The 26294-nt window shown below is 38.5% G+C and overlaps 1 protein-coding gene across 7 annotated transcripts in view; it reads right to left on the bottom strand.

Moving 5' to 3' along the window:
* DACH1 (dachshund family transcription factor 1) overlaps positions 1-26294 on the bottom strand; it is a 492594-nt gene that overhangs the window by 161959 nt on the left and 304341 nt on the right. For 4 of the 7 annotated variants that reach the window (XM_075918909.1, XM_075918912.1, XM_075918907.1 and 1 more), the window contains 2 exons: positions 5514-5669; positions 4838-5010 (listed from right to left, as the gene is read on the bottom strand). In XM_075918909.1, the coding sequence (XP_075775024.1) occupies positions 4838-5010; positions 5514-5669 (329 nt within the window). The remainder of the gene's footprint in view (positions 1-4837; positions 5011-5513; positions 5670-26294) is intronic. The other 3 variants (XM_075918913.1, XM_075918910.1, XM_075918911.1) reach the window with 1 other exon arrangement.

Here is a 26294-nt window from a genome sequence, read left to right as displayed (position 1 = left end):
ATCTGGTCTGGCTGCTCCTTCCTTTATCTCACCAAATAAAAAGGAAACTTGGAAAGGGAGGCTATTTTGCCATTGCTCCTATGCCAAAAACTATTTATTGTTTTCTTGCAATTTCATTGGAAACATGAAATTTGACTGGACACTCCTCCGTGTGACAAAAGGGTGGCCTGGCCAAATTTCAGTGACTGGCCTGGGACCCTTTGAATGAGTGGTAAATTCTTCTGAGCCCCATGTGCTAATATTAACAACTGGATTTAATAACTATTCATGTGACTCTCCAGCAAAATTATTGTGAGGGGTTAAGCAATCCTGGGATTCCATCTTTCATGTTAGTTTCATGGTAAAGTGTGCACCAGAAGGAAAATGAGTGTGTGAGAGTTCACTCCTTGACCATCAAGACACAATAGTACATGAAATACGTATAGCATTGTGACAGCATCATAATGCCATGATAGAGATATATCATAGTTATTGCGTTTACAATTATACTTATTTCCTAAACAAGCTATACACATAAAATTTAAATAAACTGTATCATACCTGCATATATTATCTGACTATTTGTCACCTATTTACCTCTTCTGATTCAGAAATAGGGACTAAATGATGGTGCAGTATAAAACTTATATCAGCATCTGTGGAACATATGTATCACAGGACTCAGACATTTATTTCATGTATACTGTCTCTGCATATGGCATAGTTACATACACAGGAAATATCTGATAGGGTACGTCTATACAGCAACATTATTTCAAAATAACTGAGTCCTTGTCTATATAGCAGACAATTATTTTAAAATAATGTCAAAATACTGTCAAGTTGGAGGACTTCTTACTCCAACTCCTGTAATCCTCATTGCACGAGGAGTAAGGGAAGTCGGAGGAAGAGTGCTCTGTTTTGTAATTAGTGCTGTGTAGACACTCCCAATTTTGAAATAAGCTATTTCGAAATAAGCTATGCAATTGACATAGTTTAATTTGGGAAGTTTATTTCGAGTTAAGCCCTGCTATGTAGATGCACCCCTAGTGTGATGCACCCTGAGGAAAATATACCGAGCTATGTGATCACTACTTCTAATCCCAGATCACCTAGGGTGCATCTACCCAGTACCCTAAACTCGAAATAAGATGCGGACTTCACACTGTGCATATTGTGTATCTTATTTCAACTGAATTTCAAAATAAACTATTTTGAAATTTAGTGCATCTACACAATGCCAAATTTCAAAATAACACATTATTTCAAGACATCCCTTAACCCTTGTGGAGCGAAGGTTACCAGGATGCCAAAATAGCACACCTGTTATTGAAATAATGGGCAGCTTCTGAAGACTTGAAGTATCTGTTTTGGGATATCTCCACTATCCAAAATAGCCATGCAGTGTAGATGTACCCTACTGAATGCTTTTAATATTTCTCAACACTTCACAGTCTTTATTAATTTAGGCCTGGCACCCCACCTTCAGAGTAGGAAATTATTATTCATTAATTTTATACATAAATTAATTCAGAAGTTGGACCCATTATTGCAAAGAAAAAAATCCCAGATATCCAAGATGAGAAACCCAACTTTCCTGTATTGTTTTTTTTTAATGGTCCAAATTATGTCTTGTCCAACTCATACTGACACATGGGTGTTTCTCCTTCTCTAATGTCTAGACCACACTTGACTTCCCTAGATTCTATTCTATTCCCAGAGCTAGCAAGTGAATAGAGGAATCCTGACTCCCAACATTCTCGTGTTGATTTAAAAATGATTGTGTGAACCACTGACAATATGTGTGTGATGTCTCCCTCTATGGTGGGGTGGAGATCTGCTGGTCCACGCAATGCACATGGTTTGTCAAGGTTAGTCACTGGCTACCAGATAGCTTGTTTACCTAAACATCTGCAGACTCACCTGCTCCCAGCGGCTCTGATTCACTGTTCCCAGCCAACAAGAGAACAATAGGAGTTGCAGAGCTCAGGTAAATAAAGCATCTGAGGGCCCACCAGCATTTAAAGCTGACAAACCAATGCACTGAAGGTTCCCCAACTTTGCTCGATGGGCTGAACCTCATTAAGGAGAACACCATATCGATATTACCTGTAATGCTACAGATGAAATTGCAGAGGATTTGAAAGTTGTAGTCTATTCCAAGTAGGTTCTTTTAGCACCTTAATCACCATAGGATCTAAGTATCTTTCAGTAGTACATTAAGGCTACGTCTAGACTGCAAGCCTCTTTCAAAAGAGGCTTTTCCAAAAGATACTTTCAAAAAAGCCTCTTTCGAAAAAGAACATCTTGACTACAACCAGTACTTTTGAAAAAGCAAGCTGCTTTTTCTAAAGAGAGCACCCAGGTAGTCTGGATGCTCTCTTCCGAAAAAGCACAGTTTGCATTACATACTGCCTTTTTTCGAAAGTGCACTTTTGAAAAAAGGCATTCTTCCTCATAAAACAAGGTTTTCCGCTATCGAAAAAACTGCTGTGTTCTTTCGATTTACTTTCAAAAGAACGCGGCGGCAGTCGAGATGCAGGGGAAGTTTTTTCGAAAAAAGACCACTTTTTTTAAAAAAAACCCTATAGTCTGACACACTCAAAGGGTACGTCTAGACTACAGGCTTTTGTCAACAGAAGTTTTGTCGACAGATACTGTCGACAAAGCTTCTGTCGACAAAGAGTGTCTAGACTACATCCAGTTCTGTTGACAAAGCAAGCTGCTTTGTCGACATGGTAGTGTAGACGCAAAGGACAGTTTACATGCAATAACACCTTCTGTCGACAGAACTCTGTTGACAGAAGGCGTTATGCCTCGTAAAATGAGGTTTACCAGCGTCGACAAAACTGCTGAGTTCTGTCGATGTTATGTCGACAGAACTCAGCGGTAGTGTAGACGCAGGTATAGTTTGTCGACAAAACTCTGTAGTCTAGACATACCCAAAGAGTGATGAGTAATGTGACACTTCTGGTTTGTGCTCTTTCTTTCTTGTGGGCTCAAACTTGCTTGATGACCAATTAGGGCCAGAAAGAATATTCACAAATTCATCTAGCATCCTCATACTTCTGTTGAATATATTTTCTACTATGTTTAACAGTGAATTTGGATGTTCTGTTCATATTTGTTTCATTGCTATAATTTTTATGTCTGTATTTTAGTTAATGGGAAAGAAAGGTGAGTTATATATCACAGGGTTTGTCTGACAAAGACTGAAGACAGTATGGTTTCTAAGATATCAGAATTTAATATGATAAATTTATCTTTCCAAATACAAGCTTTCCTATAATATGAACACATATTAGGGAACGAGATGCCTCAGGACATTGCTAGTGCCCTCAGAGTCTTTTTGCTGTGTAGATTACCAGTATGATTCCAACTCAACTCTGTTGGGGTTAAAAACTGTACCTATTAATTAATTCTTTGTACAGCTGAAAGGAGAGGAGATGCAGTCTCCACATCACAAACTCAACACCCCTCTTCGCATAAATTGGCAAATTCAGAAGAGGCTAAGACTTCGCTGTCCATGGACCCTGAGCTGCCTCTATGAGTTGCAAAGGAAGGTTCCCCCAAATTAGAGTGGAGGCATGCTGGCCATAAGAACAACATTTTAAAAGCACCTAAATGACTTAAGACCTTTCTGAAAATGGAAATTTAACCATAAGTCACTTAGACACTTTTAAAAATAACATAAATTCACATGTTTTTTTAAAGATGGCATATACAGCTACATGCAAATTAGACATAACTATGCAAATTGTCTCATTAAATAATCTGCATAAAATGTCACATGGAGCTACACAAAATTTGACAGTTATGATGAAGGTTTTATTAGCATGAATATAGGATGGCTGATTTCCTCTGGAGTGAGTTATGCAGGTCAACCCAAACACACACACACACACATACAAAAGGTCAAGATTTTTAAAAATTACTAATAATTTTTAAGTGACAAGGGAAAAGGATTTGTTTGTAAGATGTCTCAAGGTAGGCAACCAAAAATTGGGGCACTGAAAATTAGCTACATCTCAAAATCTTGTTAATATGTTTCTCTCCCCAAATAGCTGGGATACAACTGGAAATAGGGTAGGGATTTGGAAAGTGAGTGACAAAGTGCTATTGGGGTGGAAGTGCTTATACTTAGCAGTCAGGGAGATAGACATCAATGAATGAATGAATGAGAAGTGCAGCTGGACTAAAAAAACTGTTGATTTTAAAGACAAGATAACCTAAGCTCATTTATTTGGATACCCCTGATGCTAGCTGTGGAGTTCATGATGACACAGAACAGTATACAGATTTTTGGGGGGAGGTTAAGAATTTTTAAATATATTTGTTACAGTTTTATTCTCCATCTAAGCCTCACAGACTAAAACAACACCCCTCATGGGGGTCATGGTACTCATGGTAACTCAGCCACCCAGCTTTATAGAGTTTACTATTTTAGACGAAGAATAGTCAGTATCTATATCTCATCTCACAAATGGGAAATCCAACTGCTGACCTGGAGCACCTGAATTTGAAATATTCAGTATTCAGACTTTTCAGTTACCAATGTAATAATCAGTTCCCAGAACCAATTCCCACGGAAAGTGGATTCTCCTCAGAGCTCTCCTTTTTCAAGAGCGACGAGGAGTCCTGTGGCACCTTATAGACTAACTGAAGTGTAGGAGCATAAGCTTTCGTGGGCAAAGACCCACTTCGTCAGATGCATGTCAGATCCTTTTTCAAGAATGACCAAACCCTGTGTTTATGACTGCTTACCTTATGACATCTGATGAACACAGACTTAAATTAATAAGATACCAGGCTGTAAAGAAATTAATTTAGTACAAGAGATATTTTTCTAGATGTTTACCTTAATAACAGATGTTTCGACTCTGGAGGGGGGACTCTGTACTTGTGCTGCTGCTGCCATGTTTGCAATGGTACTAAGGTGGTTCATCTGACTCATGGCCATTGTGACAGATGCTGGAGGTAGGCTGACAGGAATTAAGGGATGGGGCATCATCATAAAAGGAAGTTCCAGGCCTAAGAAAAAAATAAATGGGCAAAATATATTAAAAGGTTTTGAACCAAAAGCATTCATAAATATACTCTTCCAACATTTCAGTACAGAGCAGTTAAATGAATCTCTTCCCTTTTTGTACATGTGTGTAATATCCTGTAGTATCTATGGAAGTCTTATATGCACAGGGAGAGGCTAACAGATATCTTAGTTTGTTCCGATCCATTTGCTGATATGGTAGTGTTTTACCATAGCATTGCTAAGAAATTGTTATTTGTTTACCTGTAGTAAAGTGTCTTGGCAATAATCACGCCAGTGCTGAACAGGTTAATAGCTATTTAAATGGTAGGTTTGCTGTATTTGTTTTTATTCTTTAAGCCCTTACTTCTCTTGCTGAATATTTAAAAGTATTACAATATCCCCCCCACTTTTTTAAAAGTTTTGCACAGCCTATTTATTTAAATACAATAGAAAGACAGGAGCTCAAAAACTACTGATGTTACTGGTGAAAGATGTCAACCCGTACCATTTGGCAGAAGGTGGTTCTGTTGAAGAGGGTTGAGAGGATGACTAACTGGAAGATTATGCTGTCCAGGCAAGCTGGGGTGGTTAACAGAGGCCTGTGATCCTTGGGTGGGGGGAGACTGAAGTTTTTCTTTATCCCAAGAACCATCACTGCTGCCTGTGGGGAATGAATATAAATTATTTGGATGCAGGAATATTCCAAATTTGCAATGTCTGAATTTGCAAGCAAGGCTACCAATGTAACCCATTTTGTGAATGACAAATTAGTATTTGTAATGTATGGGTTGGGGATGGGAAGTGTTTTGTTTGCAGTCACTAGAAAGAAAATCTACCTTTTTCAGATAGATGAGGGTGACATTTGGAATTTATATTTGTAAATATGAACTTATGGATGTTATGATTGTGCTGATTCATTTGGAGAGGTATATACACTTTGAATTCTTAATCCTTGGCTAGAAGACAGAATAGTTTCAATGAGAAATCAACAATACATTTTAATCGATAGTAAGTATTTTCCATAATGATATTTTTACTTGTATTTCCATAATTCTTAATGAGTAGAACTGGAAGGAAATATACCATTTGTTTTATATGTGATAGATGGTGTTAACTTGTAAAGTTTGCATTGTCTGATTATGGCTATATTAATTATGTTCGTATTTGTTCTTAGGTGTTGGTTTAAAATAAATCTAGACAGCAATTAAAATTTTTGCTCACTGGTTGCGTCAACAGAAATGCTCTTTTATGTATGGTCAACATATTTCATTATTGTATATTCAATTTTTATTTCATTCCATTAAATATAAGAAATGACGAGTTTAATCCTGCAGGTCTTCCACTTATGAAAGCCCACTAACAGCAAGCAATGAATTGCACCAATATGTACTGAGCATAACAGCATTTTATGTATCCAAGAAAACAGATTGTTCACTGCCACGAGCATCAGCACACTGCAATATAACTCAGTAAAACAGAATAACTCAGTTAAAAAATTATATCAGTATTTCATTTATATGAATAAGTTATTGATTTCTACATTATGGAAGTGTACTTTAAGTGACCCCTAAACTGAAGAGATCTTTAAAAAAAACTATATGTCACTGAGACTATATAATATGTTACATAGTCTTGAACTTCTTACTCAGAAAGCTCCAGTGACTTCCATGCAAAGTATGTGTGTAGGAGGGGAGTCTCACTGGAGGTTTCAGTAAGTAACTTATGCTGCCCAATTTTGAACCTTTAAAGATTATATTAAAATGCATTTTGTGCAACTTTTCATAACAGTTTTTACTATTATCTCATCAGCAGTAAGGGCTCTCAGATTTCCAATAACTTTGATAGGAGTTGGATCAGCGCATTTGTCTTAACCATTTTAAACAATCCTTTTACATGAGATGACAAAAGCACAGAAGTTGGTAAATGTCCAGTTTAATTTCTTTAGATTTATTAAAAACCTGATTATAAAAGCTATATAACGTAGTATATAATGAAAAATACTCAATTATTGCCATGATTTTCCTTCCCAAGCTACTTCATCAAACCAGTAAAGGTTCAATATACATTCTAACTCATTAGCTCAATACTGGCTAGATCCCAGTGTAAATTGTTCAGGAATAGGTAATGAAAATTGAGTCCAAATTCTCATAGCAGTCAAACAGAGCAATTTTATTAAACAATGAAAAGAATCAATTAAACCAGATATCTTTATCCTCGTTATCATTTTACAAGAAATTCTGACAACCTTTATGAAATGTTTATAGTTAGTTTAAGACCAGTCTGGCTAATGCACGGTGATTCTTAGGACTTGATCCTCAAATCTGAAGGGAAGTCATATCACCATGTAGTTTGGAAAGTCAGATATTTCTGCACAGGTTCAGTAACACAGACCATGGGTGAGACTGAGTTTTAAGTCACTATTTAATGTAAAGTTCTGATATTACCAGCAAGTTCACTTTTCAAAAAATCCTTTTTACTGATTTTTTCCACTTCCCCACCAAAATCAACTGTTAGTGAAGAGAAGAGAAGAGATGAGAAGAGAAGGGAACTTATTAAGAAAAAATACATTTTTGACAAAATGTATTCTTTGCCATAGGAAAGTGGAAAAAATAAGGCAAGCATGTTAAGGTGAAATCATATTAGTGCAACAAGTGGTAGCAAGCTTTCAATATTTCATAGATGTGTCAATCATGATAGGGTCAATTTCATCATGCCCCATCTAGCTCTGGCATTTGAAGTGTAGATAAATAGAAACCTGCAAACCTGTGGATATCTGCTTTATATCTGTGGATATCCACAAACCATGTTTGCAGTTCATGGATTGGATGCAGATACAAATTTTGTATCCTCACAGGGCTCTAAGGATGGAATCGTTATTAAGTAACTACAACTGTTATATTGTTTCTTAACATGCCACAGAATGTGGCAAGGTCGGTCATAAGATTTCTGGTTAGGGAATTTCAATTATTGTCAAAGTTGAGAATTTCTACATTTGAATGAACCGTATACCTCAGCCCTTCATGTACCCAATTGTTTTCAGTTTCATCAAAACGCAATACTGTTATGAAAGAAAGAAGACACTACTATTAAAGCTAGTGCTTAGTTTGTGACTGACACTTTGAAACTTAGAATTTGAGATTGTTTGACAATATTAGTTTACAATAAAAATTACTCATATCCAGTTTCTAACCCATAACATTAGAAACCACTTATAAGGTACAGCATCTTGCACTCTTAAACATCTGAAAGTGGACAGGTATAGATACAAATAGCAAACATAGGCCATTTGCTGCACTTTAGTTAGGAGAGTTAAGCTCAACAGCTTTCCTCTCAGAGAAGATAGTTAGTTTCATTTATGCCTAAGTAAAATAAGTGTTAGCCCTTAGAGAGAATTCACTCTCTGAACCACGAAAAGTGCAAGCTGCCAATTCAGTTGTTTTTTAAAATTTGATTTAAAAACCATACAGTCGTTTGAAAAAGCTTTAAAAATCTGTTGCCTTCTTCCTTCTTACTTGTTGCTCTGCTGAAGGCTCATGTTTTCCAGTTTCCATCAGTAGTTGTCAACTCTTTGTAATAGGATTAAGAGCTTGGACACCTGATATCCCTGGGTGCTGTAGTTCACTCTTATAAAAGCAGTTTGCTTTAAATTGAGAGAAAATCAGTTTTTAGTGGCATAATTAATTAAATTATGCAAATGTCCAGATTCAGCATAATACTTTGTGAAGCGACAACTGAAAGCTCCACATTGCATTTTAAGCTGCATTTCAATTGATGTGGCACTGCACTGACAATAGAGTAGCATTTTCAGAGCTTTTCTCCACAGAGAAACCAATGCAGAAATGTGGATGCAGAATTTTAGGTATGTAAGTCCCAGACATGAGCACTGCCTCTTTTGCAGCCACTTACCATTTTCATAGAATCGTAAAGCACTAGAACTGGAAGGGACCTCAAGAAGTCATCAAATACAGGCATCTGCCCTCATGGCAGGGCCAAGCACCATCTAGATTATCCCTTATAGATGTCTTTCTAGCCTGCTCTTATATATATATCCAATGATGGAGATTCAACAATCTCTACAGGCAATTTATTCCAGTGCTTCAACCCTGACAGGAAGTTTTTCCTAGTGTCCAACCTAAACCTCCCTTGCTGCAGTTTAATCCCATTGCTTCTTGTCCTATCACCGGAGGCCAAGCAGAACAATTTTTCTCCCTCCTCCTTGTAACATCCTTTCAGATACTCAAAAACTGCTATCATGTCCCCTCTTGGTCTTCTCTTTTCCAATCTAAACTAACCCAATTCTTTCAGTCTTCCCTCATAGCTCATGTTTTCTAGACATTTAATCATTTTTGTTGCTCTTCTCTGGACCTTCTCCAATTTTTCCACATCTTTCTTGAAATGTGGTGCCCAGACTGGAAACAATACTCTCACAATCAGTGCAGAGTGGAAGGGAAGAATTTCTTCTTGTGTTTTGCTCACAATATTCCTGTTAATGTGCCCAAGTGTCAACATAAGCATTCAATGTGGAATATGAGTTCTTAAAGAAGATGACCACATTAAAACCTGGGTTCAGAATGTTTCAGGTTCCCAGAACATGTTCCTTTTGACTGACAGAGCAAAAAAGAGGTTGTTCTTGGTTGATCTGGAACACTGACCATTACATACTTACATTTTAGCACAGAATTCCCAGAGGTTCACCTTTTCCCCAAATTGTAATTGTACAACAAGCTATAACTGTATAATAAAGCAGCTACATGTAAAAAATGCTTAAAATATAACTTAGCTGATGGTTGAATTATTTGTTTCTGTCCCTTGTCTCTGTAGGGATGATAATGTGTGAATATAATTCTGACTGTACATCTTCACTGTTAGATTATATCAAAAGCATAAGGTATATGCAGTTGGGTGGGGGCAGAAGAAGCCTATCACAAAGTCAATAAGAAAAAAAATCCTTCTTCCTATTTTATACTGGTAATCCCAACACAAGACCATGTTTCCTGATACAGACTATTTCTTGTCAACAAGCAATCACCAAACCAAGTATTCTACATCAGCAATATTGGATCATTTATCTGAGTCTTTCATTCCTGCAAAACTATATGTTCACTGGAAACTCCTTATATTCTGTATGTTAAAAGTTGGTAATTTTATCCAAATTAAATATTTGGTTCATCTTCTTTAGTTTCTGATTCACTGTTATATATAATACTGTATTTATGTGTGATATAGTTTAACCTACTGAAGTTGGCTATAAATCTTTATGCATCACTCACGTGCTTTGTGAGAGTGCATCTCTGTAAAGCATGCTGAGATCTTTAGATAAAGGTGCCATATAGAGTAAAGTATAATTCAAATGTAATTATTATATGATTATTACATCAGTATCAGTAAAGAGATAATCAGATTCCAATATCATTTATTTTGTCCCATATCATTGGAATTAAACAACCGTAACATCATTACTGTCACTACTGACACTATATAAATGTCCAATATTTTCAAGGAAGCAAATACTACGGGATGGGGAAAAATGTAGTCTCAGATTCCTGTGGAGCATATTGCACAATGATATTTTTCCCCAGGTAGAAATTTCTTTTTCTTACAAAGCTACCCACTTTTGCCCAGTTTTGTGTGTGTGTGTGTGTGTGTGTGTGTGTGTGTGTGTGAGAGAGAGAGAGAGAGAGAGAGAGAGAGAGAGAGAGAGAGAGAGAGAGAGAGAGAGAGAGAGAGAGGTGATCAGGCTTATGCTCTCAGATTGCCCAAAAGAAAACTATACATTTCTTACCAAAAGATGCCAAGCTTTATCTCCCAAGCTTATGGGCATACCACCTTCTCTTCAGAACACTAGTAGAGTAGCAAACGATATAAATATGACAATGTGATTGTTCTCCAAAACACAAACATTCTCCCCGTCCTCCTCTTCCCCCCCCCCCCACACACACTCTCACACAACTGGACAGCTAAGAGAACATTTAATCTCACATATGGCTGTTTTAATACAGACAATCATACTAACATAAAAAGAATCTGGTTTTACTCATGTCCGTTTCTTCATTCTTTATCTTAATTGTTATCATATAGGTTTGTCTTAGCAATGAAAGGCAAGTAATGACTATATATACAGTAAGCCATCTGTGCACCCAAATTAATCATTCTATGAAAGAATGTGAGATTCTTACACAAATTCAACTACTAGTAAGTGAAAATTAAACTTCAAACAGCTTATTCAAGAGCAAACAGACTAACCAATTAAGCTTAATCTCAAACAGGAAACACCAATGAAAAGGGGAACACTGCTTTTCACCGAACAGCACCGAACTGTGCTGAAATCTGCCACAAATCATGGATAAGCATTCAGTGTGCCACTGCTAAACTATTAATTCTACTGTAATTTCTATGTAAGATCATTAGGAAAGTGCAAATTTAAATACATAAAATTAAACATATAACACTACCACTGGAAAAAAATAGCCTTGCTTTTAGGACACCATATTCAAGACAGACATCTATTAGCTGTCACAGTAGTGTAAGGACCAAATTTTCAGCTCTCTTATACACATCTAACCATATTGACTCCAAGGAGGAAAGTTAGAAATGAGAGTAGATCTACACAGCAACATTATTTCAAAATAACTAGCTTTATTTCAAAATAACTTAGTCTGCATCTACACAGCAGGCAGTTATTGCAAAATAATGTCGAAATACTGTCAAGCTGGAGGACTTCTTACTTTGACTCATGTAGCCCTCATTGTATGAGGAGTAAGGGAAGTCAGAGGAAGAGTGCTCTACTTCGAAATAAGTGTTCTCTAAATGCTCCCAAATTTCTAAATAAGCTACACAATTGACGTAGCTCAATTTGCGTAGATCATTTCAAGTTAAGCCCTGCTGTGTAGATGCATCCTAAATGTACTGTCTTGACATGCAGCCACTATTAACTGCCAACATGGAGAATTAGGTGCTTTAAAAAGACTATCAAAGCCAGTGTTGGAATAGCATTCTCTGTATGACATCTTTTTGAGCTCTGCTGGTCAATGCAACTCTGGATTCTTATTTTTTGTAAGGTAATACTAATTCTTCAGAGGATTCTGGGGTACAATAACTTGAAAATTTAATATCAAAAGAGTAATGTGTAGACTGCCACACTTCAACTACATCAGTGAACACTTTCTTGGCAGAAAATGAAATCAATTGGCATATCATAGACAGTCTTTTGTCATACTAATGTTAATGAAAAATATCTGCTCAACTATTTCTGCTTCAAAACAACATCATAAACACCTGCCTTCCATCGTCTGTCCTGAAATATGTGTTATTTCTCCAAAGGACAAGGTTATGAAAAGCAAAAACAGGATTGCAAAACTGAAATGTGAAATTTTTTACACCTCTGACCTTTCAACCTATTTTTTTGAATATAGATTCTATGCTAGCCCTTTATCTTCTCTTACAGACTCCACAGAGTGCAGTTTTAAGTTGCCTGATTCTTAAATACTAATAAAACTCAGCAAGTCGGTTATAAGCACCTAAAGTTTGCCAGAATCAAAGATCCTAACACTGAGTGCATGTTTTTGTCTTTTTTGACAATGTGATGGTATTAGATTTCATTTCTGGTCACGTAGACAACACAATAAGAAAATGTTCTTGTTTTTCTCATTTGATCTTTTATCTTTATTTTATTGTCAAATTTTGTTACTTTTAATTTGTCCATTGACAGTTTCACTACTAATCTTTCACACCTCTTGCTCTGCATTCAGCTAGCATATTCCAGTTAAATGAAAAAGATCAGAAGTATCTACCACATCCTTAAATATCGCAAAGGGTGTTTTCTGTCATGTGTGCCCAGTATGAAAAGCTATAATAATTAGATCATTCCAGATAGTCAGGCTTTTTCAAAATCAGGCTAAGATTTTAAAGCAAATTTCATCAGCAACTTGATTTTTCTTGCTTTTCACAAATCTACTCATATCAGAGATGAAATAACATGTCATGAAATAACATCTCACCACACATTAAGCAGATCAGGCTCTTGTCTAGCTTGTTGACGGGAAAAAAAATCATGAGCACCTTTTAAGAGCCAGAGAAATAAAGGAGTAAGTATCTGCTGCAGCTGAAGATCAGGTCAGTGTAGGGTTGCCCACTTTTTAATGGAACAAATCAAACACCCCCTACCCCATCCCTGCCCTTACCCAGGGAGGCCCTGTCTCACTCTATCTCCCAGACTTTGGCCTATTAAAATCTCCTGGATTGCTTTTAATAGTTACTGGGATATGGATGCTGATTCTGGGAGACTGTTGACCAACTCTAGGTCAGTGTGGGGACACTGGTCCATCACTCCCATCTGGTGACCAGAAGAGAAAGCCCTCTTTTATCTAGACCAGATAGCACAGCACGCACCCTCTTAGATTGGAAGTGGTGAAATAGTGGGAGCTGTCAGGATTTGCTGAGGGCATTGTGCAAGTCACTTCTTTTTTGGGGAAAGACAGGGTGGAAAGAAGTTTTCCCTTACCACAAGGCTGGCTAAAGTGAAGTGTGTTTGTTTGGGTTTTGTGGGGTATTTTAGGGTTTGGTTGTTCATGGTTTTTTTGCCTTCACCACAGTGGCTTTGGGAGCTTAGTTGGGTCAAACATGAAATGGAAGTTAGGCTATACGCTGCAACTAATTATGTAAACATGGGGTGGATACCTAGAGCATTTACTCCACATGGAAGATGTATATATACTAGTACAGCATTTAAAGGACGTTTTCTTTAAAGGAGCAGAAACAGTGACAAGTTAGAGGGGTGATCTCCCAAGACTTACTAGCCACCACCACCTCCTCCTTAATCCTCGTTTGAGGAAAAGGCAGTGACATCCCAGCACTGGGTTGGGTGGTGACCAAGAAGGATAAGGGACAGGGCTGATGAAAGTCTTCCAAGCAATTGAAATGATTATGGAATTACCTGCTCTGAACACGTTTCTCTTCCAGGGACTCACAGACACTTCTTCCACCATAGGCCAGACAATTTGTCTGTTGACAGACCTATTTCATGACTTTTTTTTCCTTCAGTATTTGCTTTAGAAATTGTTGTGACCTTTATTCTATCCTCTACACTCTACCTAATCCTAGAAGCCCAAAATAATGCAAGAGTCACTAAACCTAAACAAAAAAGGCTACGTCTACACTGGCCCCTTTTCCGGAAGGGGCATGTAAATTTCAGCAGTCGTCGTAGGGAAATCCGCGGGGGATTTAAATATCCCCCGCGGCATTTAAATAAAAATGTCCGCCGCTTTCTTCCGGCTTTTAAAAAAGCCGGAAAAGAGCGTCTAGACTGGCCCCGATCCTCCGGAAAAAGTGCCCTTTTCCGGAGGCTCTTATTCCTACTTCAAAGTAGGAACAGAATCTACTTCAAAGTAGGAATAAGAGCCTCCGGAAAAGGGCACTTTTTCCGGAGGATCGGGGCCAGTCTAGATGCTCTTTTCCGGCTTTTTTAAAAGCCGGAAAAAAGCGGCGGACATTTTTATTTAAATGCCGCGGGGGATATTTAAATCCCCCACGGATTTCCCTACGACGACTGCTGAAATTTACATGCCCCTTCCGGAAAAGGGGCCAGTGTAGACGTAGCCAAAGAAAACTTACAAAGGTTTATAGGGTGCAGAACTTCTATACCCAAAGGCATGTCACTAAACAACTTGGCTACGTATACACTGGCATGATTTTCGTAAAAGCACGTCTAGATTGGCAGGATGCTTTTCCGCAAAAGCATTTTTTTCAGAAAAGCATCCATGGCCAATCTAGACGTGGTTTTCTGCAAAAAAGCCCCGATTGCCATTTTCGCGATCGGGGCTTTTTTACGGAAAACAGTACTGTGCTGTCTACACTGGCCCTTTTGCGCAAAAGTCTTTCATAAAAAGACTTTTGCCTGAATGGGAGCAGCATAGTATTTCCAGAAAAGCACTGACGATCTTACATGAGATTGTCAGTGCTTTTCCGGAAATTCAAGCAGCCAGTGCAGACAGCTGGCAAGTTTTTCTGCAAAAGCAGATGATTTTGCGGAAAAACTTGCCAGTCTAGACACAGCTCTTATGTCTATAAAAGTAGTTTTCCTAGACCAGATTTTTCTATGCAACCTTAATTCGGCATCCTTGTAGATATCCATTACAATACAGTCTTTAATTATGTGATCATATATTATTTTTTCCACAGTTCCCAATCTGTAAAATTGGAATACAATACCATTGTATTACTGCAGAAGGGTACTGTGTAGGTAAATCTACTTTATATATTAAAGAGTTTGTCTGTCGGTCTGTGTGTCCATCCATCTGTGTGTCTGTTCAAGAACTCCTTCTAAACAGCAAGATCTAGGATCACCAAATTGGTATGCAACTTTCTCTTATCATATCTTAAAGCAAGGTAAGGTTTTGGTTGTGCCAGGGCAATGGGATGTGTCTGGAATTTGATTGCTTCTCATAAAATGTAAATGGAGGGGACTATTAAGAGGGACAGTTAAATTATATAATGACCACAGGGGGGCCAGCAAGGGGCTAGAGATGAGGACCAGGACAACTATAACACCACTGGGCCAGCAGGGGGCATGTCTGGACAAAGGGACAGTTATCTATTACATACATATTTCAGGGAGTTTGTTTGTTTGTCTGTTGTGCCTGCTGCAGTGGCCATGGACAAGCATTTCTCACCCGGCCCCAAGCTGTTGCAGTCAGAGACATGACTGTGGTTGTCCTCTCTCTCCCAGCAGTCTGCATACTGAACCCCTCATCTCCAGCTCCACTCAGAACAATGATTTAAATGAAGAAAAACAGAATCTATTTGAGTTAAGGACCCAAGCATGTGGGGTAAATCTTCTAGTGTATAAATATGTATAAAGCACTCAGGGCTATATTATCTTAGCATTATAGAGAAGCTCATGAGAAAAATTAATGTCTCTACTGAGTAAAGGATTTAGATAGGGTTTTGTAAGTAAGAGCTACTCCCTGTGGGTGCATCTACACTGCAAGCTTATTGCAGAATAGATTATTTCGAAACAGAGTGTCCACTACAGGGAAGCCTCAAAATTAGTCTGAGGCAGGCTCCCCTCTATTTAGAGCCCCAGGAGGCACTGGGGAGGAATAACTTAAAATGGCCCTGGTGAGGAGCTATTTCAACATAGCACCAGTGGAATATCCACACACACCTTTTTCCAAATGAGCTTTTTTAGAAGAGGCTTTATTCCTCAAGAAATGAGGTTTACCAATGTCGGAAAAATCCCTCCATTATTTTGATTTTCTTTGACATAACGCAATTGCTGTGTGGACACTAGAATTGCTTTTTCCGGAATAACAACTGTTATTCTGGAATAACGGTGCAGTGTAGACACACCCTGAGTGAGAAGAATAGAAAGAAATACCAAATAACTACCCATCACTGGGCAACACCTATACGGTGCACTAAATTAGGATGACTTGTGGACAAAAATAGCATGGTACTCTGAAAATAAGAATAAAGCATAGGTGCACAAAGGTTCTAATTTAAGTTTTAATTGGAAAACATTTCTGCCATTTTCTAAATCCTGGATGCTTGAATGTACAACCTTAACATTATTTTAACATAGATTTTTATTTGTGTGTAATATTCATAGAACAAACTGCCATCCACTGGCTTACTAATAAGATTATTTTAAATATATTCAATATATGCCAGTAACCCCGAGCTCACAAATGTTATATCAGTTAAATGGAATCATTCATCAAGTATTCCTTTGCTGTTTCTAAGGGTATGTCTACACTGCAAGGCTATTTCGAGATACCAAAGGGTTAAGATACCATTGGTATCCCGAAATAGCTATCCTGCGTCTTTTGAATGCATCCTCTATTTTGAAATATAGCGGACACACTATTTCATCATCCCTGTAAACCTTGTTCCTTGAGGGATAAGGAATGTCTCGAAATAGTATTTCAAAATTTGGCACTGTGTAGATGCCCAAAATTTCAAAATGGTCTATTTCAAAATAGAATCAAAATAAGATATGCTATTTGCATAGCACAAATTGTGTATCTCATTTTGGACTAAGGGTGCAGTGTGGGCGCACCTTAAGTCATAGCCATGATATCAACAATAGTATAAATACTGTAGCTAAGTTGTAATATACATGGAAGCAGTAACTATGTCTCACCTTTTATATACATGAATAATACACTTACAAAGCTAAAGTATTAGAGGATGACAACATATTAATTATGTGTCCATAATGACATGTTTCTGTTGACTTCTCTTTGCATTACATCCCTCTATTCAAATAATCTCCTCATGAAAGATGATTGGTATTTAATAATATGAAGGAGAAAAGAAAACCTAAATCAAGGTTCTTTGACTCTTCAACTATTGCATCTGGATGGCTGCAACTAGTATTATTGTGCTTACATGATGTCTTGTTTTCTGAACTGAGATTTCATATTTCAGGGATGCAAAAAACTGTAGCCTCTCTCACTCATACGAGTTTATTCCATGCACACTGAGCAATGTAACTTAGTAATATATAAAGACATGTGTATGAGACTATGCTTTTTGCAGTTTGTGCTTCTGTAAATATCAACATCACCATTTTCACACTGAGATTCAGTACAGATATGTTTCCAATTACTTATTTGTGCTTTTTATTACTGTTTCTATTTAATCTTTTCTGCCCCAAATCAACTTCTAATATATTAGTAATAACACTTACATAAATATCTAGTACTTTTCATCCAATAGTCCCAAAAGCACTTGATAAAAACTAACATCTTTGAAGTAAGAAAGGGATCTATGGACCACTTCACATTCCACTGGAATTCAATGAACACAATAGTTCACCAGAGTATTACACAGCTGTTTAGAGCACACCTGTCTTCTTTTTACACCTTGCAACACTTTGTTGTGTGGCAAAAGAAAGTATTGGCTTGAACTGAACTGTATACTATTTTGAATTTAAAATGCATGGCAATGTACCGAGAGAAAACTCTAATGTTTTGTATCAGAATTCTGGTGAAAAACTGGGATTAAAGCTGCTTTTCTTATAAAAAGTGTTGTGAAATTTACAACCTAATCCATAATCCAGAAGAAACAACCTGTCTTTTCATTGACATCAGTGAGTAAAAGATCAGACATTTAATGATTTAAGTGACTGGGTCAGGACCTCAGTTTTAACTTACTTCTGAAAAATGGTACCTCCAATAACAAAATGAGTCCCAATTCCATAATAAGGTACTATTAGTTAAGTAGTTAGATACTTTACAGATACAAATGAAATCTCCACCCCACGGCAGTTGAAATAGAACATAATAGTAAAGTGATTTAGCAACTGAGTTTAGTTCACAGTCTGTCAGTTTCTTTGATTTCACTTTAAAAAAAATATTTTCTGAATACAGTTGGCTTTTTCTTCCAAATAAAACATCCCCTCATTTTTATTTCTGAAGGCACCTATCCTCAGTGGACTCAACAATATAGTCTATGCTACCAGTTCTCACCAATAGTACACTTGAAGACAAACAATCTTATTAGACGAACCTCACAGAGCCTCAAGGCAGCAGATGGAATTAAGAAGTCTCCTAATCTTCTAGGTAGGGATACTGTGCTCTAGATTCTCATTCCCAGAGAAGCTCCTACACTGGCATTTTCCTCCTCCACAGGTTAAGACAGACTATCTTATCTTATCTTATCTTATCTTTTAAGGTCAGCAATTTTGTCCTCTGGCCTCTTCTGCTCCAGTAGATTACTTTTTTTCCGTTAGTTTAGTAGCTATTCATCAAAAAAAGGATCCTAAATAAACTAATGCCAACCAACATCACTTCACTCAGCATACAGGTCTGCCATATAAATATCGACCTGGGTTTGCTTATGAAATTTAATAGGCTCACAGGATGAATAAATCTGACTGTATGCTCAGTGCTAACTTCAGAACCATGGCCTAGTATGTTTTCCACATCAGTCTCTTTTTCAAATATAGCCATAAATGAGTCTTTTCAAACTTGCAAAAGTAACTGCTGAAATTATGACAATTAGGCATTTAGCCACCGGTCTACAACAAGAGCAGTGCAGAAGTAACAGCCCTTGCTTAGCATTTCCTAGGGATGGTAGAGCTTGATTCTCACCATGCCTTAACCACCATGGCTCCACTTCCTCACTTCCCCTTACAGAGTACACAGAGGAAGCAAACTTTGCTCTCCTTTAGGCAAAGAACTTAAGATTATCCCAAGACCTTGTGTGCAAAGCACAGATAATATTTTTTGTACAAACCACAGTTCATAAACACATTCAGAGAGGAAAATAAAGGCAGAAATAGATTTGCGTGTACAATATTATGGGAAAGCCAGTTTATGACTAATATGCTGGCAAATTTGCTAACAATTGTTCATTCCTATATAAAATAAAATGTGACTGTAATGCTGCCAAGGTCAGTGAAATTTTATAATGCACACTGTTTAAGTAAAGAACAGCAGCAATGTTAATTTTAGATTGTATGTTCCTTATGGCATGGACCTTGAACTACAGTATTTGTAAACTGCTATGACTTTCTGTGTTGCTGCAGAAAAAAAGAAATATAACTGTTGTGTCTGATTTTTTCAGATAATTTTGGAACAGTTTTTCAATTCTGAATTATGTACTTGTACCTAATGAAAAGGGATCCCTTGCTTTTTTCCCAAATGAACTTCCTAGTTATGTACTGAAGAATGTTCCACCTCACACAAGCCTCTTTAAGGATGCAGAAAAGGAGTGATAGGGGCAGACCCGTGGACTGGGGGTAAATGGGGTCAATTGCCTCAGGGACCATCAATACAAAAGGGCCTGGAGCTCCCAGCTGCCACCACCACTATTTCAGCAGCAGCAGTGGCCAGAACCCCAGCCCTTTAAATTGCTGCCGGAGCACTATGTGGCATAATCCAGGCAACACAGAGGGCTGGGGGGAGAGGAGCATGCCATGTTCTGAGTGTTCCTGAAGGCCAACAGCCCCCAGCTCCATTCCTTCTGCCTGAGGCCCTGCCCCCCCTCTAGGGATGTGGAGCAAGGTCTCCCCACCCCCTGCAGCCTAGGGGTCCGGTGAGGCTTTTAGCCCTGTTGTATGAGAGAAACGGCTCAGACCCTCATGGTTTTGTTCACCAATTAAGCCTAATATCTGACATATTGGTTTTGGCTCATGAACGTCTGGCTCCACATCTCTTATTTTCATGCCCATCAACATGGGGCAGGGGGGAGAGAGCAAAAGGGGAAACTGCAGCAGCTCCTGTAGCCCAGGGCCCTTTAAATTTCCACCAGATCACAGCATGGAACTAAGGGCTAAGGGGTTAAGCACCACAGTCCTGACAGAGCTGAGGGTTAACTGTGCCTGTGCACCACCCCTTCCACCCAATTTCCCAGGGGTTTAGAGCTGGGTGTCCCTCTACCTTGTCCAGGGGCTTGGTGAGGCTGTTAGCTCTCCTGCCCGTTTTTAATAAGTAGAATTTCAACTCTGTCTTTCAATTATATCTACTTGCCTTTTTACCTAGAGCTACTTAGTTATTCTGCTTCCCTTTTGTACCATTTCCCATCCCTTTTTATTAAAGTTATTCTGTCATTTTATGAACATTCACATACTTTTTACAGGTGATCTCACCATTTTGGTAAATTTGGAGGCCCTACTGTCACAACACACCTACAGGATTCATAATTCATTCTCAAAATACTGATCCCTTTTTAAAAGCTTAAGGTTGAAATCCTGACTTCACTGAAGTTAATTGAAATCTTACTACTGACTTCAGCAAGGCCAAGATTTCACACTCAGGGATCTGTTATATATATTTACTTAATGCTTAGTCCTAAGACACTCAGCCCTGTCTCAAAAAAGACTTACTGACCCAAAATGGAGTGCAGATTATTATGAACCTATTTTATTACTCCTGTATTAATAGACTATAGGCAACATTTTCTAATTTGTACAATAGATTTATTTGGGGAATGGTTTATTATTAACTTTAATCTTTTAGATGATACAAAGTTTAAAAAATTCAGTTCTCTCTTGATTTCCACAGAGATTCCCCAAGCAACCTTCAAATCTGACACCATGTTAAAGTATTTGAACATTTTTTAAGCAGCTTGGTCTGAACAGAATGCTTTAAAAATTCAAAAAGGAGTGCAGATAGCAAATGTAATATCTTTTATAGTTACAAAATGCAAACTCCAAGTGTTTTATCCTAATGAATAAATGAGTTTGTCCTTTATGTATAAAATATAGTTTGTGTTTGTTGCACAAGTCTTTTTTTAATAATAGATGAATTTTAGGTTTGCTTCAACATATTCAATAAAGTGTGATTAATTTGGTTTTTCAAAAATGCAAACTAGACATTACTATATTACTTTGCAAAATGCACAGCTTGCAACATTATTGTCTCAGTGGGATCTTAAATTGAATTGTAAAATGTGTCTTATTTCCAGTTTGATTTATGTAAGAAATGGTAGTGGATAATGCCCTTTTTAAAGTTTCTGTGCTCACTGCGAAGAAGAAAATACATAACTAAAAATCTTAGCATCATTATACAACATTGGATTGAAAAGAATCATATACTGATCCCACATACCATATTTGATTCACTGCATTAACTTTTTTTTTTGAAGTTTCCTATTATGATAGATTATATAACACATTTTTGACATGTCCTGTGATTTTATTGTAATATTCTTAGTAATTACCAAATCTCTTTTTCTCTAAAAAAGCTTTCCTGTGCCCTGAGAATTAATCTATGATACCATTTAACTTGGCTTTTTGAAGTAAATATCACTAGATAAAAAGCCAGCTGGTTCTGAATAATGGGATACTTGAATGAATGTATTAGTGTTTGAAAATGAGAATACAAATCTTCTAAAAAGATTAATTTCCATAAGAAAGATAGCACACAGATCTACAAAAGAATAAATTCAAAACATAATAAACTGGCAGAAAGAAAGGTAGATTAAAGTAACAGCAGCAGCACCTTGTTATTGCAGCTGTTGTATAGCAATGATTCTGTATCAATTACAGCATTTGGTAGGTACCGGAGGAACTGTTCAAAGCTTTTAGTATAAAGACTTGACTCTGGAATACAGAGTACACCATATGTAATAACTTGAGTGATTAATTTTTGTACAGAACATAACTTTCATTCCTAACAATCAAGTCTTCAAGACAAGTTACAAAGAGGCTCTTTGACTGTCATGTGAAAAGCTAACAACAGTTTTGTTTGTTATTAAAGATTTGGATATAAATTTATCTTTATCATGAAAAGAGCTCTGCTTTATCATAGCACACAAATGCTGACATCATCAGGGAAAGTGACTTTTGTTGTCCTATGGACTTTATTTTCAATATCCTGTTTCAAAATATATTTCCCTGAATGGGTCTAGGATCTGTTCACATAATTACTTTGACCAAATACTAATGAAAACAAACACTGTTGATGCTTCTAAGTCATTGTATTTCTATAAACTAATTATATAACTATATGGTTTTAAATTATATTAGGTCAAATTTAAAAGTCAATGCCAGTTTTTCTGATGATGGATTTGATCCAGCTCCCATATAAATGGGCAGGAATTTTGCATCTAATTTGCTTGAGAGTTAGACTTAACCACAAAAAAAGTAAAATCAACAGTTTTTTTGCTTGGGGATTGGAATGGGACAGATGGTAGATTATATAAAATACCTAAATTAAAAAAAAACAAGATTAAGATTGCAAATTCAAGCATACCAAAAAAAAAAAAAAAGGAAATGTTCAATTACAGTTGCTTGTGAAATTGTAACTTTGTTCTCTTGTGTGTATACATTCCTATAGACACGCCCAACATCTCATTGAAAATACATAGCTGATCAAGGAATAGAGAGAATCTCTCCTAAAATTCACTCAAATGGTGAAACCACAACAGAACATAGCAATAGTAGGCTGTTATCCTCTATGTTGATCAGCCACCAATGTGAGATGCAATACACACATTGTCAGTTGGGGCGTGTCTAGGCTAAATCCCTTTTTCAAAAGAGGGATGTAAATTAGACGGATCGAAATTGCAAATGAAACCGGGATTTGAATTTCTCACACTTCATTTGCATAATGGCGGCTGCGCGTTCTTTTGAAAAGGGTTAAACCACCATCTAGACACGATTTTTTCAAAAAAAAACCCAACCCTTTTTCGAAAGATCCTGTACTCCTCCAAAAAATAAGCAGTTATTTTCCAGGATACCTCTGGAAGGAATGCATGTGCTTTATCAAAAAGATTTTTGAAAAAGAGGGTGTGCTCTTTTGCCATCCTGTAAACCTCATTCTACAAGGAAGAAGGGATGTGTCAAAAGAGCAGGTTTTTCCAAAATTCAGCACCAGGTAGACGCACCAAATTTCAGAAAAGCCTCTTTCGACAGAAAAGCGGAAGAAGTTACATAAATTATGAACCACAATTTGCGTATCTTTTTCTGACTTATCTTTCCAGTCTAGATGTAGCATAAATAGAAGACATGAGTCAACCATATTAAAGCACAAAATCAAACTCTAGCTACTGCCGTGGCCCTTCTAAGCCACTGGAGCAGAATAGAGAGGCCATAAGACCTCTGAGCAGCTTTAGGTGAATTTCTCCTAAAAGAAACCATGGCAATACTGTTGTATTATCCAAGCGCTATATAGAGGGCAAAAGGAAAAATAACCAGAGCCATTCTTGCAGAAGCATATCCAAGGCAGCCTAGTAAGGTCGCTATAAATCAGAGTATCCCTTGAGGCTGCTCTAAATTATTCAAGAACAGCTCAACATCTGTGAGGCAGAAAGGAAGTTGAAAGCCACCTTTCTCATTTTTGTCATCTTCAAGTACATCTACACTGTGGATACCAGAAATATCCCAAAATAGCTATTCTATGTCTATTGAAGCAGCCCATTATTTCGAAATATATTTAAAAAATAACAGGTGGATTATTCCAACATCCCAGGAACCTTTGTTCCACAAGGGTTAAGGGGAATTTTGGAATAGCGAGTTATTTTGAAATTTGGTGCTGCATAGACAGCACCAAATTACAAAATAAGCTATTTCAAAATAGCATTGAAGTAAGCTATGCAATTTGTATAGCACATATTGTGTAGCTTATTTTGAGCTAAGGTTCTGTGTAGACACACCCTTAGGGTATGTCTACACTACCACCCTAGTTCGAACTAGGGTGGTTAATGTAGTCATACGAACTTGCAAATGAAGCCCGGGATTTGAATTTCCCGGGCTTCATTTGCATGTTGCCGGGCGACGCCATTTTTAAATGTCCGCTAGTGCGGACTCCGTGCCCATGGCTATACGCGGCACAAACTAGATAGTTCGGACTAGGCTTCCTATTCCAAACTATCTGTACACCTCGTTCGAACTAGACTGGTAGTGTAGACATACCCTTAGAGAGGCCAGCTTTCTAATCATACAGGATTGAATACCCCTTCTTCCCTGAGACCATACCCCTTTTCCCAATCCTTCCCTGAGGTCCTGCTCCCTGTTCACTACATTTGCCCTCTCTCTGTGGCTCGCTCTCCCCCGACCTCATTCATTTTCATTGGGCTAGGGAAGGAGCTTGAGATGTGAAAATTGGTGAGAGCTACAACAGGGGGGTGCAGGCTCTGGGATGGGGCCAAAATGAGCGGTTCAGGGTACAGGAGGGGATTCTGGGTGGGGGCAGAGACTTGGAGTACAGGAGAGAGTGAGTGGTTTCCTGGGGGTGTGGTGGGGCTGGCAACGAGGGATTTGGGATATAAGAGGGGGCTTCAGGCTGGGGCATGAAGCTGAGGAATTTAGTGTGTGAGAGGCAGTTGCAGGTTGAGTCTGTGGATTGGGATGTGGCGGGGTGAGTGAGAGCTCAGGGGTGGGGCGAGAGATTGGAGAGCAGGGGTGTGAAAGCCTGGGTCAGGGGTAAGAGATTTGCTGTTCAGGAGAAATTTCTAGATTTGGGGATTGCAGGGCTGAGCGAGGACATGGGTAGGGTGACCAGAGTCTGGTTTTCAACTGCAATGCCTGGGCGAAAAAGAACCCTGGCAGCTACAGTCAGTACTGCTGACTGGCTGTTAAAAGTCCAATCACTAGTGAGGCAGAGGCTAATACCTACCTGTCCTGGCACGACACTGCACTCTGGAAATGGTTAACAGATTTGGCTCCTAGGTGTCCCCCTTCAGCCTGTGTTCAGCCAATTTGAGCTGGGAGAGGGTGCTGCCTGTGAGCAAGAACTGCACATGGAGACTCCCTCCAACCTAGGCACTGGACCAAAACAGGTGGGGAGCCTATCTTAGCCTTACAAAGCCACTGATCAGAAGCCAACTGAAGTAAGCCCACACTCAAACCTCAACCCCCTGCTTCAGCCCTACAACCACAGCATCCTTCTGCATCCCAATTCCCTCATCTCCACCTCCACCCTGGAGCCCACACCCACAGCCAAACCACTCACCCTCTCCCACACCTCAACTTCCTGTTCCCACCTACAGCCCTTTCCTACATCATGAGTCTCTCATTTCTGGACCCACACCAGAGTCTGCACCCCAATTTGGAGCCCTCATCCCCTTCCACACCCAATCCCCTTCCCCAGCCCAGTGAAAGTTAGTGTGGTTGGGGGAGAGTGATCTACCAAGGGAGGGGTAATTCAGTGATTGGAGGCAGGGCCCCTGGAAAGAGGCAGGTGAATGGCATCAGCTTGAGGAAAGGGTGGGGCTAGGGTGTTCAGTTTTGTGCAATTAGAAAGTTGGAAACCTTAAGTGGGGATTTGGCTCAGTCGGGTCCCTATCAGCAGCACAGCACAGCTAAGACAAGCTCCCTGCCTGTCCTTACTCTTTGCTGAGTCCTGAAAATTGCCAGCAGGTCACGTGCCTAGGTTGTGGCGGGGCGGTCAGGCACTGCTCCATCTCATAGGCACTGCCCCCCCACAAACTCTCATTGGCCAGGAACCAGTCAACAAGCATGCTCAGGGCTGGGCAGCATTCAGAGCCCATGCTCCCAGAGTTGAACCTGCTGGCCACTTCTAGGGAGCAGCGTGATGCCAGGATAGGTTGAGATAGCCTGCATTATCTGCACAGCAACCTGACAGGATTTTTATTGTCCTAGTTGGCAGTGCTAACCAGAGACACAGAGTCCCTTTTCAGTCAGATATTCCAGTTGAAAACCTGATACCTGTTCACCCTATGCCGGCTGTATCTTTTATACTGCAAGGTATGGAACAGAATCTGGCACCTGACCTCTAGTCCCAAATTTGCTAAAAGTGACTTTGCAAAATTTTTCATTTACAATATCTGTAAAATACAGGGAATTACATTTGATTTCCTCCTAAAATAGGGAGAGGGG

This window comes from Pelodiscus sinensis, chromosome 1 (genome assembly GCF_049634645.1).
Source record: "Pelodiscus sinensis isolate JC-2024 chromosome 1, ASM4963464v1, whole genome shotgun sequence".
Classification (NCBI taxonomy): Eukaryota; Metazoa; Chordata; order Testudines; family Trionychidae; genus Pelodiscus; species Pelodiscus sinensis.
This window is presented reverse-complemented; position numbering and strand designations above follow the sequence as displayed.